This window comes from Ceratotherium simum, chromosome 25 (assembly GCF_057802395.1).
Source record: "Ceratotherium simum simum isolate JZ-2026a chromosome 25, ASM5780239v1, whole genome shotgun sequence".
NCBI lineage: Eukaryota > Metazoa > Chordata > Mammalia > Perissodactyla > Rhinocerotidae > Ceratotherium > Ceratotherium simum.
In genome coordinates this window covers 6,595,038-6,610,141 of record NC_141924.1, presented here as the reverse complement: position 1 = coordinate 6,610,141, position 15,104 = coordinate 6,595,038, and the positions used below count along the sequence as shown (strand labels likewise).

At 48.2% G+C, this 15,104-nt stretch overlaps 1 protein-coding gene across 2 annotated transcripts in view; it reads right to left on the bottom strand.

The window, feature by feature from the left end:
• The window catches only part of EFCAB6 (EF-hand calcium binding domain 6), a 250,224-nt gene that overhangs the window by 91,920 nt on the left and 143,200 nt on the right, over positions 1 to 15,104 (bottom strand). For both annotated transcript variants that reach the window (XM_087448778.1, XM_087448779.1), the window contains 2 exons: positions 4,607 to 4,721; positions 2,013 to 2,146 (listed from right to left, as the gene is read on the bottom strand). In XM_087448778.1, coding sequence (XP_087304904.1) covers positions 2,013 to 2,146; positions 4,607 to 4,721 — 249 coding nt within the window. The remainder of the gene's footprint in view (positions 1 to 2,012; positions 2,147 to 4,606; positions 4,722 to 15,104) is intronic.

The window sequence follows — 15,104 nt, the reverse complement described above, 5'->3', positions numbered from 1 at the left end:
CAAATAGTATTTTAAAAGAATTCAAGGTTTTTCCTTATTCGTGAGGAGAGAGGTTCAAGAATTTCTCAGAAACAGGAACTCAATAAATTAAGTACAGTGACTGAACCTGTGGGTTCACCTTCAAAAATCGAGACACACACTTTGTCCTGTTTACACACCCCCAAGAGGGGACAACGGGCAAGTCCCCAGGGACCCTGGATGTGACCTGCAGCCCACTAGGAATCACGCAAACCCTGGCAATTAGGGGTTCACTTCTCTGTCCCACCCACTAGATCACGAATTCTTTGCAGGATAGAGTGGGTGTCAGTGAACGTTTGTTGAGTCAATTCACTATTTAATTATTTAAAATAAAGATCCTCTTAGGAAATACGGGACACGTGGGGGCTGCAACCGGGCTATACTCACACTAAAGTTAGGGCAACAGTGGTGCCAGCGTGGAGCTTGGCTCCCCCGTGTTCCCCTCGGGAAAGGTGAGTGAGCAGAGAAAGTGGAGGGAGAGGCCAGAGAAAGGAGTCTGGGTTGCAGTGGGCGAGGCAGCAGGATGAGACGGCGTGGGACCCCTCCAGGCCACTCCGGCCCCTGCTCACCAGCACCGAGGGCGCGTGTGCTCCGTGCCTCTCTGCTTCCCCTCCACCCTCTCTCCCTCCAGCCAGGCCTTCCTTCCTCAGAGAACCAGGCTCTCCAGCCCCTACACTGCCCCTGCCTGCTCTGTGCTCTTCTCAGCCGGGTATTAGAGCGGATTAAACAACAAAGACTAGCCTTCTCCACGTATGCTTACAGGGATCATATTTTTTCAAACCAAGTATTAGGATGCATGTCCGACACCTGGACACAATGGTCAAATTCAGAACCATCTTTCAAACCCAAGCTAGGCAGTCATCACAAATATGTTTATTTTGAAACAGGAGCTTGGGAACCAAATGAATCTCCAATTGGCAATCAGTGCGGGGAGGATATTTCATAAAACAGGAAACTCTGGCTGCCCCCGCCTCCTCGCCCTCACCAGGGTGCTCCCCATCTCCTCACCTGCGGCTGGGTTTGCTCCTGTGCACCCTGGGGCCTCCAGCCCTGGGTTAGGACACATCCTAATTCCCTGGTGCCCTCCCCTCTATTTTGTAGCTAATATGGTCAGCTTATTAAATTGATCTTCCCACAACTTTAGTCATCCTCTTTGACTTATCAACACAAAAGCAGTCGAGGTCATTCTGCACCTGCCTCTGTGTTTGCATGGCTGCGGTCTATTTCTCCTGTCTTTTCCTTACAACTTCCGCATGCAACCAATGCCTCCGTCATAGTGAGCCCGGAGCTTTTCCCAAGGCCGTGATCTGTTTGCCACCTCCTTGCTCAAGCTCCCTCTTCTACTGTTTGCTCCCTTCTTTTTTCTGGCCAGCACAGGCTGAGGGTTTAAGATTCGGTTCAAGGATCCCCTCCTCCAGGAAGCCCTCCTTAACAGGGTCTTTTCCCCATGCACCCACAACATGCTACCATTCCCTCTACGACAACCAATCACGACGTGCCTGAATCACCGGGTTACCCTCTGCCTTAGACTGGACTGAGCTCCCTGAGGGGGACTCGTGCCTTTCATCCCCAGCACTCCGCAGAGATTCCAGTGCATAATAAGTGTGTAATACTTGTTTGATGAGTGAAGGAGTGGAGTAGATAGAATGGATGAATGGACCCTAAATCCACTGTAACTCAGTTGTCAGGCCCCTCCCGCCCTCCCCGTCTTGTGAGGAGGGTCTCCTTACTTCTTCAAGGACTTAAGAGGCAGAAGGCAGACTCCTCCGCAGTGTCAGCAGGGAAGGACCTCAGGGAGAGGAGGGGACTGCAGAGTTAGGTCCCCTCCCCGGGAAGCGGAAGGGGACGGCGGTAAGCCTGAGTCTGTGGAGGGAAGTGTTCCATGTCCTGCGATGCGCAGGACATGGGGGGCCTCCAGGAGCCACAGCCAATGTGGCTGAATGGCTGGAGAGGAGTTCCCGGATAAACCAAGCAGTAGACAGGTCATACTTTACCCGGAAGGACTCCTTCAGTCTCTGGGGGAAATGTTTCAGGCATTCTTCAGCAGTTACAAAATATCTGTCCAAGTTATTTTTTGAGAGAATTGGAGTCTGAGGTGGAGTCACTTCCGGCCCTTTCATTTTAGTACCTGAAACAATCACATAAATCAGAAGGCTTCCATTGGTGGCGTGCACACCTCTTTCTTCCTCTTCAACACTAGATTTATTCCTGTCCCAAATCCTGTTAGCATGCTATACAGTAATACGACCCTGTGAATTGAATATGGCACTAACTTTGTTATAATCTCATTTCTTCTCTTTTGGTTTCTCGGAAGTTTTCCTATCATGACAGGAAGCCCTTGTTCTCTGGACCATGGGGGCCGTGCTCTCGCCCAGCACGGATCGACCCTGGGGCCCCTGCATATTTCCCATCCCTGCGTATTTCCTAGTCCTGTTTCTCCGTCCCTTCTCCAGGGCAGGGACTACATCTTGTTCATCTCTCCATTCCCAGAGGCACAGAATGAGAATTCCTGCCCCTTTTTTGTTTCCTAGCATCATGTCCTAAACACAGGAATGTGTCAGTTAGTCAATGTCTATTAATTTACCAGGTATTTCCTGACCACATATCTGCTGGACATTGTGCTAGGGGCCTTCATACATCTCTTAGTCCTTTCAACAACCCTGAGAGGTATGCCTAGTTTACACACAAGGAAACCTATTCTTATGGCCATTTTACATAAGGGGAGATGGAGGCTCAGGGGGTTCCAATTTCTGCAAGGTCATAGAGTGCACAGACAGCGCAGCTGAACCCGGGCAGGTCAGATTCCAGAGCCCAGCTGATTAATTACTGCGTTATGCATGATCTCTCCTCTAAAGATGAGGAAGGAAGTATAACCTCTACTTAAAAACCAATCCATTTCCAATACATTGGGGTGATTTGAGTGTGACCTTGTCTGAAGCCAGGCTATAAGCCTGGGACTTGGTTTTAGATGTGATTTTCTGCACGTGTTGCAACTGCTCCCTCCTCACTGATGTGGTCTGCAGGATGGATGCCAGGCAGGGCATCTGGAGCTCAGGGGCATCCTCCGGTCCAGTCTGGAACTTGGCTCCTGCCTCACCTCCACCTGGGCCTGGAGTGGCCTCCCTCAGACTCTTTACACTCGGCAGATAACTCCTCCCCCGGCTGCCTGACTCCCCTCTGCCATGCCCACTTGGACCCTTGCCTGGGGGCAGGAGCACTGCTCTCCCCTCCTCCAGCATCTGGCCATGTGGGGAGACAGGCAGCGCCGCAGGGGGACTGACGGAGGATAGTCAGTCTGCTCAGAGGGGCAGGGAGGAGATGGAGGACAGAGGAGGAGGAGGAAAGTGAGGGGGAAGAACAGGCTGGGGCAGGGAGGATGCCAAGAGTGGTCGATGGCTACTGAGTCAAGTTCCCAGTCTGCAACGGGCTCACTGCTCTGGGACCTCAGGCGAGTGACCTGCTCACCCCAGCCCCGGATTTCCTCTCCTGAACACTGAATCCACTTGGCATACCGGAAGCACTTACTGAGATAAGTGTGGACTCCTTTCCCTTCTTTTTATTTTCCCTTAAAAATATAAAAACACATACCCAAAGAAAGTGTCAAAATTCTAAAATTCTATGGCTTCTCACATTGCCTTTTTTTCATGGTGCAGGACCTCTCTCTCTTTAGAAGATGAAATGGCAAAGGAAAGTGTGGCCATGCGGGGCTGGATGGGACCTTGGTGTTTTCCTGGTGAGGGGTCCCAGCCAGTTTCTCTGGTGGAGGGAGACCCACGACGTCGCCCCGTCATCTCCCAGACCACACTCGGGGGGGCGGGAAAACGCAAGCAGGGCTTCGGAGTTCTGCCCTGTCTAGCCTGCAGCGCATTTGCAGTAAAATGGAAAAGTACCCCATTGATATATTTCTGTGATTTCTGCATCTTTCCTAGAGGGCTTATTTGCCCGTCTAAACTTCAGTAAGTGTGGAGAGAAGTGAGAGGAGAGATGACACAGCAGAGGGGCAGGAAGCTGGGGGCTTGCCACCTGTCTGCCAGTTGTGCGGCTGGGAGAGCAGGACAAGGAGCAAACGGAGGACCAGCTTCGGGCCTTGACTCCCCCGTACATGAGCAATTGCCTGACAACCATTCGGGGCAGGGAGACGGGGAGGGACAGTGGCTGAGTGATCGTGGGCATGTCACTGAATCTTCTAGAATTTCCGTGTCCTTATCTGCAAAAGGGAGGCATAGCGCTCGCCAGGCGGGTGCCCAGGTGTCACTAATTACGGACAGCCAGCATCTACTTTTAGGGGGGAAATCTTAAAGGACATGAGGTGTGATTCAAGGAGCACAGGCTTTGGAGTAATTTTACAAACCATTGTGCTCTGAATTTGTAGAAGGCTCTGTCAGGCAAAATTCTGCCCTCACCGAAAGAAAAGGCCAAAGGACAGTCAGATAAAATTGAACAAAAATGTCTGTTCCCAGTCTTAGAGCACGCTGTTTCAACACCCCAGGTTACGCTACTGTAGCCCCGCAGCCTCGTGGCCGCAGGAGCGACTCGCCGTGCCACTGGAGACGCGTCCCGCCGGGGTTGGCACTTGGCGATTAGCTACCTTCAAATCCTGCAGCAAAATCAAGATAACTCATCCCTTCCTTCTTATATCCTATTTTTGCAGTCAGCAGAGCATACTGATCATCGTCCATGGGCATTCCGTTATCTTCCAGTACCTGACAAGGAAGACAAGTGAGGGAGAGGCGGTTAGGTGGTCCTGGGGTCCCTGCCAGGCCGAGCCCATCCAGCCCGCAGCGGGCTCACGCCATGGCCCCTGTGCTCCAGCCTGTGATTGTTACTTGTCTGCCCCCACCCACAAACTCCCTGCGGACGGGGCCAGTGATCCCTGGCCCAGGACAAGGCTGTTTGTTGAGTGAGTGAGTGAACAAAGGAACCAGCGGTCGCCCAGCCTCGGGTGTGGCTGGCATAGAACTGGGGGCTGCAGCCGACACTGTGAACCTTTCAAAGGCCATGCCGCCCAGATACTCAGATTCACATTTGCTGTGACTGTCGTGGCTGTCGAGTCTCATAAGTTAGATTTATATTCACATATATCCCAGGAAACAGGAACAAAATAAAGCAAGGCAGCTTGAGGAGGGAAAGCTAAAATTGTGGTTAAAGTTTCATTATGGTCCGCAGTTTAAATTGTAAGCTACATGGTTTTTTGGGGGTAAGGGAGGGTAGGACACCCATGGAGATACCCTTTTATCCTCTCCTTACACAAGTCCACTCCTGAAAGTTATCCACGATCGCTTCACTCACCGCACATAACCCACTGCTTACAAACGGTCTCCATTTTGCGTGAATGTGTGCAAGGGGTGGGGGGCAACTGAGAAAACACACTTCCCGCCTTGCAAATAGTGAGGAGAACCATCCAAACGATTCTTTCTAGGAGATGACGCCTTCCTAGGGGACACTGAGCAGCAGGGCGTTCAAGGGCAGATGATGCCGTGACCCCTCTGGCCAACGGCCAGTCAGTCAACAAGCTGGACAGAGCTCCCTGCCTGGAGGTGAGCCCCCAGAAGCGATGCTGGCAGGGACACAGGCAGGACAGAAGACACCATCCCTACTGCTCTCAAAGTATTCAGTTTAAATGAGAAAACATGGCCTTTCTTCCAGAAAAGGACAGTGGATCCCAGCGGAAGATGTGTCTGTGTGTCTAAGGGCCAAGAGGTCCAGGACGATGACCCCCGGGACAGAGGCAGGAAGGCTGTCTCGGAGAGCCGAGGCTAGAGACGGGTTTTGAAGAAAGGGTGTGCGTGTGTGCTGGGGGGTGGGGAATACAAGGACCAGCTGTTAACAGATGTCAGGGGTCCTGGTGCCACAGGAAGCCAGAGTGAGAGAGAGAGCAGAGGCAGCAGGGCCAGCGCTACACTGGCCGCGTTCTGTGGAGGAAGCCAAATGGGGGAAAGGGAACAGGAGGGTGGGGTGGGACGGTACACATCCTCCTCCTCCTCCTCCTCATCATCATCCTCATCCTCCTCTTCATCCTCATCATCACGCAGTCATGTACCAGGCATTGTGCTGAGTGCTTTACAGGAGTTACATAAGTCTCATTTAGTCCTTATCAGAGCCTTGAGAAAGGTGCTCTTACTAACCCCACTTTAAAGATGTGGAAACTGAGAGTTTAGGTGACTTGTCCCAGTCACATGATTAGGAGGTGACAGACTGGGATCAAACCCAGCTCTTCTTACTAACCATTATAAACTCCACCATTGGAATAAGGTCGCTGGAGCATGGATAAAGAACAGGGCAGGTAGAAATAGAAAGGAAATGACAGTAGGAAGTGGAGGAAGGGCACCAGAGCCTGGAGCCTGGCGCCCTCACTTGTATCCAACCGGCCATGCCGGCAAGGGCTGCTCTGGGTCTTGGCGGAACACCTTGAGATCCCCTGGACCAGAGGACGGGAGGCCTCTACGGAGCTGCTGCGAGGCCCTCTCCCACTAGCCTCTTATCTCCCCAGGAGGCTGTTGTGGACAGTTTCTTCTCGCCTCCCGGGTTCTGATGAGGTGTGGAGCCTTCTGCCTGGCCTGCTCAGATTTGAGCTTCAGAATAGAAACCCCCTTAGCTGCAACAGGGTGCCCACAACTTGCAGTGCAGTCATCAGCTCCTTCTGTTTTTGGTTCATCCTTTTTGGTGTGTGGGATGAGGACCCAGGGAGGTGGCCCCTTTAGCTGTCTATGTCAGTAATACACTGTCTGAATACGACAGTGGCTCATTGGATCTGTCCCAGCTGATGGGTCAGACTCCGGCCTCGGCTTGGCGTGTGCATGCGAGTTGAACGGAACAAGCTGCAGGATCTGCTCGGTGCAGGATTGGAAGCAGAGGGAAAGGGAAGGGAATGCAGGTGTTGTGGTGCTGCCTGGGGGCTCGGGGGGAGCTGTGCTGGATTCCAAGACTGTCCCGGGGCCTGCCTGGGGACTTGGGCAGGCAGCGCATGACTGGGAATTCTGACAGCTCGGCGCCGTGTGCAGGTGCACCATCCCAGCTCTGTGGAGGAGCCTGTCCCAGCATGGGACGGCGCAAGTGTTTAGACAGAAAGCCGGGCCCACGCAGAAGTACCCAAGCAGCAGGGGGCCTCTGAAATGGATAGATTGGTTGCTTTCTTTGAAAAATAACTTTATATTTTGAAAACAATTATACATGAATTATTCATCGCAAATTCCTCCCGCTCAGTCCTTTCATAAAAACATATGTAATGGATAGTCAGAAAATGTCTGGAGGCAAGTGTTTCGCAGCCTGGAGGGATGTGAAGCCCCAGCGAGGCTGGCTATGCCGTAAGCAGCCTGTCCAGGAGCTGCAGGCGGCAATCCCCTCGCGGCACAGAGCATCACAAAGGACACAAATCCAGAGAGTATCATCCCCGGAAGGGGCTCGAAGCATCTTACAAATGCTAATGCCTCTTCCCAATGCCTCCCCCTGCACCGCTCTCGTCTCTGAGATGAACACAGCAGCACATAAACTAGATTTATCACAACCCTCGGAGGCAATTTACAATACAACGTGAGGCTAAACTACAACATTTATAAAACAGATTCTAAAACGTTTTCCATTCAAGTCACGTCCTTTGGTCTTTGCTAGGAGGCATTTCCCTAGGGAAGTTCCTCAAAGAGTGACCAGCTGTGGCCTGGCCTATTCTGATTCACCAGATAGTGACTTCTGCATCCCGGTCCCTTAGGTGTAGACCGAGTCTTCCTCAGGAGGCCACACCACTGCATGGAATGGTTGCTTGGCTCTCTCCGTGAAGACAGCTGTCCTGAGTGGGTGCCCAGAGACTGGAAGCTGAGTGAGTGACTCGGTCTCTTCTAAGCCCAGTGACTGCAAAGCATCCTGTGAGGGAACCACCACCAGTCTCTACCCGGTATGTCAGACCTGTCCGCTACGCCTCTGTGTATCATTTCTTTGATGGTTGCTCTAGGGATTACAATATACACTCTTTTCAGTCTTTGTAGAGTTCATACTGAACCACGTCACATAAAAGGCAGAAACCTTGTGACCATACAGGTCCTTACCCTTTAAGCTACAAGGATAAGCACAGCCTTATCCTTTGAGCTACAGCTGTCATTTGTTTTACATCTATATGTAAACCCCACAGGACAAGATTATAATGTTTGCTTTAAACACTCATATGCATTTTTTAAAGTTAAGAAAAAAATAGCCTTTTATATTTAATCTGATATTTACCATTTCCAATGTTCTTTATTCCTTCATGATCATCTGAGTCTCCACCTAGAATCAAATTCCTTCAACCTGAGGAACTTCCTTTAGCATTCTTGTAGTGAAGATTTGCTTGCGATGAATCATCTTACTTTCTTTTAATTTGAAAACATCCTTATTTCACCTTCATTCTTAAAGGAGATTTTTGCTGGATGTCAATTTTGGGTTGAGACTTTTGTTTGTTTCTGCTTTCTGCCCAGCCTGTTAACGTTATTGTCCCACTGTCCTCTGGTCTCCACTGTTTCTGATGAGATGTAAATGGTAATTCGGAACATTGTCCTCCTCTCTGTAACGTGTCATTTTCACATGCTGCTTGTAAGATTTCTCTCTTTGATTTTGGTCTTCAGCAGTTTGTCTGTGATTTTCTTTCTATTTATCCTACTTGAGGTTTTCTGAGCTTCTTGAATCTATACACGTAGGCCTTGCACCAAAAACTGGGAAATTTCAGCCATTATTTCTTCTCATATTTCTTCTTCCCTGGTCTTCCTTTCCTTCTGTGACTCCAATTATACCTATGCTAGACCTTCTGATGTTGTTCCATACATCCCTGAGGCACTGTGCTTTCTTCTTCATTTTCTTTTTACCCTTTCCTCTCTCTCCTCGTCAGTTGGCATAACTTCTACTGATCTGTCTTCAAGTTCACTGAATCTTTCTTTCATCATCTGCATTCTGTGGTGAGGCCTACCTGGTGAACTTTTTATTTCAGATATTTTATTTTTCAGTTCTGAAATTTCCATTTGGTTCTTTTTATAAATTCTATTTCTCTGCTAAGATTTCCTATATTTTCACTCATTGTGAGTATATTTTCCTTCGCATCACTGAACATAGTTATAATAGTTACTGCAAAGTCTTCGAGTGTTAATTCTAACATCTGGATCTTCTCAGTTTTTTCTCTTGAGAAAGATCACACGCTCCTATCTCTCCATATGGTGAGTAATTTTGGATTGTATCCCGGACATTGTGAATGTTGTGGTGTGGAGAGTCTGGATTCTGTTATATTTCGTTTGTTTGTTTGAGCAGGCAGTAGACTTGGTTGGACTCAAACTGGAAAAGTCTGTTGGGAAGCAGTTTAAATCTCAGTTCAGTTCTTTTATGCTTAGCTCGGCTGCTCGCAACCTGCCCTGCTCTCGTTCAGTTCAGGGTCAGCTAGAGATTTAGGCAGAATTTCTATACAGAGTTTGGAGCATCCACTCTCTGGCCCTTTCCTTTATAGACTCTCTCTTTACTTTCCAGTGGCATTAGTTGCCCAGACCTCTCTCTGCCTTCTGGTTCTTCAGGCTGGAAAGACTGCTGGTTTTCTATCAATGTTTTATCTGTCCTGTGTGGCATCAACTTCAGCCTTCACTCAGGTGAAAAGCTGTAAAAAATGGGAACCTCACCCAATATTATTCCCATTTCCAAGAGTTGGCTCTTCTCCAGAATCTGCTCGCTTAGTTTCACTCTCCAGGGCCTCCAGGTACTTGGTTATTTATTTACTTACTTACTAATTTAACATTGTCCAGTGTTCATAGTTGATGCCTCTGGGAAGATTTGTCCAGTAGGAGCTTATTCAGCCATCCTGGAAGCAGAACTCCCAGTAACGCTTGCTTGGATGCTACAGCAAGTGCATCCTTAAAACACAGGTGCCAACAGTTCAGGGAAAGCCTTCCCAGTCCTCCCCAGCCTGGGTGACAAAACTCTCTTTTGAGCTTCCAAAGCCCTTTATTCTTGCTTCTATCATAAACAGTCCCTCGCATGGGACCTAACACATGGCAGGCATCCAACAAATTGCTGTTGGATAGAGAAATTACCAGCATTTCTTTTTCACCTCAAGAGCACACAGTAGATGCTCAATAAATGTTGAATGACAAGAAGAGGAGGGGATGTCAATGTAAGGGACTGTTGGACACTCACCCATCTCTTACTATCATGTCTGGATGAATCTTGAGTCTGACCCAAGAAAGGCCACGCCCAGGCAGACAAGTGTGCAAAGTGGTCATTCAGCCTTGGCTAGGAAGGAGTTAGGACATCAAGAACACTGTGAGGCAGGACAAGAAGACACCGTCCTGTGACACCTACAAAAGGAGCCAGGAGGAAAGGGAGACAGGCCAGGAACGGCGAAGCTGCTGTCTACACTGCAGCACAGACACTCCAGACTTGGATTTTTCACAGTTTGGTGCTGTATCAGCCACAATATCTTATTATTTCCCCCTTAACACCACATTTAGTGAAGTCTTCTTTCGAAAATGTCAGTCTGCTTCAGTTAAGAGGAGCCAAGGAAAAGATTCATGTTTATATTTAAACCAGAGATTTAGAGGACACGACCTGAAGAAAGGTGGGATTCGGGTACAGAATCTGGAGACCATTTTTCCAGCCATTCCTCCTTACCTGGAGAGTTTCTGACCTAAGTTATTTGTGATAAAACCAAAGAGAGTTCTGGGTTTTATTTTTAATAAGTATTACTTCTATTTCTTTACATATCTATTCACAGACATGAAACAGGCAAAAAAACGTCTTCTGTAGAATTTCAGATATAATCCCTCTCCCCACCGTCCATTCCTCCGTCCCCACCGTCCATTCCTCCGTCCCCATGATACCTGCTCTCCCAGCCCCTCTCCCACTACAAATGGCCACAGGCATCCGGAAGGTAGGAATAATCTGAGAATTCCAGTCACCAAGACAAATGATCACATGCGAGTCAGGGACTAGGGATGAGAGCACCATGGCTGGAGAGGAATATGGAACTTTCCAAACAGATTTGTGCTTGGATAGAAAGTTCAAACTCTAGGCAAATGCTTCTAGAATATTTAGACACACGTTTGATCGTCCGTGTGGCCCCCGCGAAGCCAATGCAAACCGACACGAGAGGCAAACACGACGCTGTCACCTACATGGGCCACGGCGTATTTGGTTCGAGATGCTGTTGCCTGTTATTAGTGCAGATAAAGTAACGGGATTTCCTTTCTGTTTCCTAACTGACAGGAATACTGTGAAGAATGAAATGCATGTTCAAAGCGTGTGGAGCATCTCAGATAAAAGCCCCTTGTGTGAGAACAGTGACAGTGTGGAGTGTTCCAGAGACAGGGGCTCAGACACGGAGTTAAAGCTGGCGAGCACCTCAAGCACAGACTCCCAGCACTAACGGCGTGATGGCAAGGGCCAGAGCTGGCTCTGGAGCAGTAAACGCTCCTTCCTGATGCCAGGTAGTAATGGAAGCTCCACAAGTGTCATCGAGAAAGAGAATTTGACCGAAGATCTATTACGTGCCGGCCACTGTGCTAAGTGACTTTCACACATTATCTTATCTAAACCTCGCAACAATCCCTCAACAAAAGTATGACCAATTCCATCTTACCAATGAGGAGATGGAAGTTTAGGAAGGCTAAACAAGCCGGCTGTTGCTGGAAAGACACAGCTGTAAGCAGTGGAGCAAAGGTTTGGACACGCATCAGCCTGACACCACGAGACAACACTGTCTCATGACTCACAGCATTAGGAGAGCCTGGAGAGCGTCAGCTTCAACCTCATCACTTACAGACGAGGAGCCTGAAGCCCAGAGACACAAGCGCCCGCCCCAACGACGCATGTGAGTAGAACAGAGACACTCCAACAACTCCTCTGCGGGTCACTGCCCAGGGATGCTTGTAGCCAATGGCAACAGCCCAGCACGGGTGAGTGAGTCTGGATTCACGCTTGAGGCTTCTGGCTCTATGAAGAATGGGCAACGGTGGTTTCTTCTGCACAGCATTCACACGCTGGGCGGTGTGTCACTCCCACTCAAACGACCCAGCCTGGAGAGTCTGCAGAGCACACAGCTGAGACTGGGTTGGGGGGTTCCCTAAGCCTTTGTGTACTACATGTTTGGAACAGGTTACTACAGGGACAGGGACTCTATGAGTCAACTACTGCATGACAAACCATCCAAAACGTGATGGCTGACAACAAAACAAGCATTTATTCTCACACTGGTGGGTCTGCGGGTCAAGTGCACTTTGGCTGATGTGAGATGGGCTTGGCTGGCTGTTTCTGACTGGGGCTGCAGGTCGGGTTTAGGCCTGTTCCGTGTGCATTCATTCTGGGGGCCAAACTGAAGGGACAGCAGCTGCCCTGGGCAAGCTCCTCCAACAGCGGATCGCTGAAGCACAGGGCCAAGCCCAGCCACACGAGCAGATCCAAGGCTGCTGCTCCGGTCCGTCTGTCACTCTCCACGTCAGAGAAAGCCGCACAACCAAAGCCAACGCGGCTGGGCCAGGGAAGCACCCGCTGAGATGGCGCGCAACGGAGAAGGAGCCAGGCGGAGAGAGGGGAATAACGGGTGCATGGACTCTGTCCTTTCCAGCTCTTTGAATCCATGGTATTCTAGAAATTTGGTGGCAAAGCTGGGACGACTAGAAACATACCATGATTATAATCCAACCACTCCCCCTAATCTAGAAATTTCCAGTGCATAGGCTAGATCCATCTGGTCCACCTGATCTAATTCCACCTGATCCATCGGTGATGGTACTGCACTACAATTCCAAAAACAGTTCTTCTTCCAACCTTAGCGCCGACTCTGAATCTTCAAGACAGACCGATGGTTTGTTAACAGCAATTGCCAAGTTGTAAAACAGTGGATTTTTTTCTTTTCTTTTTTTGCTATAGGCATGATGACGACAATGAAAATGATGACGATGCAATAATGATTTGGTTTAGTTTTTTAATATCTTATCCCCATAGAACCCTACAAGACTAAAATTGTGTTTAGATGGCTCAGAATGCCAAAATGCTGAACCTAAATGCAACCTTCAAAAATTGTGAAATGACACAGCCTCCGTCTGAGAATAAAAGATAAGGTGATCTGACAGCTTTTCAATGTCAAGGGGAATTCCAGGTGTAACTAGTAAATCGACCAGACATGTCTAATTTTAGAGGCAGATATCCAGAACCCAGCTCATTTTTGCGCACATGTAAAATCTGAAGAGTCTCCCATGGGTAAATGAACCTGGTATTTCAATAGCAAATTGTGAAGATTGAAGATCAAAGCAGAAGAGCCACTCCTCCTTCAGAGGAGGCTGTTCCCAAGTCCTGGAGTCGGGTCTGTTGTTCGAGGTAAATGGAGACAAACCGAGATGCCCAGAGCCGAGCACAAAGTCGAGGGGGCAGGAGAAGGTGACACTGACTGCCACCCTCTCTCAGGAATGACGAGCTCTCTGTCGTCTCCCTCTGTGCATTCCTTTATGTTCTCTCTCCTTGATTTCAAAAGCAGATATGTTTTTAATACATAAATTGAATGCAAGTCCAATTATGATCCTAATAATGCATTTGGGGGATAATTGGATAAAGTTTATAAGGAAAAATATAAACCTAGCCTGAGAATAGCCAAGAAAACATAAAGAGGAAGAAAAATGGGGAAAGAGCTGCTTTATCAAATTAAAAAAAGAAACATATTGCATTGATATAGACAAAGATGTATATAGATCAGTATAACAAAATGAGAATTTTCAGTGTAGACCCTAGTATAATGAGAATTTCACAAATGACAAAGATAATCATTTGATTCGGTGGGAAAATATAGAAGAGCCTCACCTTACACCATATACATAAATTAATTCCATATGGATGAAGCATTTACATTTAAAAAATAAAACAGTAAAATTCTTGCAAGAAAGTCTAGGAGATTATCTGTAAAATACGGGAGGGGGACACAGGGAGTAGACGAATGACATCTTATTAACCAAGACTACACACCCAGAATTTATTAGAAAACAAAAAACAAAAAAAAGGAAGACAGGAAGGAAGACAGATATTTGTACAAAAAACTTAAAACATTTTAATGGCAAAAGATACAATAAAACAAAAAGACAAAGGATAGATTTTAAAAATATATTTGTAATGCAGAAGACAATGGGTTGATAAGTGATTAACTAATTCAACAGACTTTTGGGATACCTATATGCCAAGCACTGTTCAAGGCACTAGGAAGACGAGAATGACCAGAACAGCTGAGTCCCTGCCCTCACGTGCCAGGCCCGACTGAAAGGGTTTATGTGTTGTACAGAGTTGAACTGTGTCCTCCCCAAAAGACATGTTGAAGTCTTAACCCAGGTTCCTGTGACTGTGACCTTTAATGGAAACAGGTCTCTGCAGATGGAAGCAGGTTAAGATGAGGTCATACTGGATTAGGCCCTAAATCTCATGACTAGAATCCTTATAAGAAGAGGGAAATTTGGACACAGACACACAGAGAGAACACCGTGTGAAGACACAGGGACGCAGAAGGAAGAGACCAGACGTTGGCGTCATGGCAGCAACAAAGCCAAGGAAGGCCAAGGGTCTCCAGCAACCAGCAGGAGCTGGAGCAGGCAAGAAAGGACCCTCCTCTGCAGCCATCAGAGGGAGCACGACTCTGCTGACACTGTGATTTCAGACTCCGGCCTCCAGAACTGTGAGAGAATAAATGTCTGTTGTTTTAAGCCATGCAGTTTGTGGTAATTTGTTACAAATCCCTAGGAAACTAGTGCACCTATTCTAGCTCATTTAATCCTTATAATAACCCTACGATGTAGTTACTACCATGATTTCCACTTTAGGGATAAGGGAACGGAGGCACAGACAGGTTTCCCCAGGGCCCCATGGTTACTAAGTAACAGAGCAACCTGGCTCCGGAGTCAACATCTTAAACCAAAATACTATAATGCTTTTCAAAACTGATTGGGTTCATTAAAAAAAATTTACTGAGTACCTATTATGTGCTGGTTCCTGTTTTGGATGCTGGGGACAGGGAGGAGAGTGAAAAAGACACAGCTAACTGCTCTGGTGGAACACACATCTCAGTGAGGGAGACAGAGCTGCAGAGGAGCAGTGTCCTCAGGAGACAACCA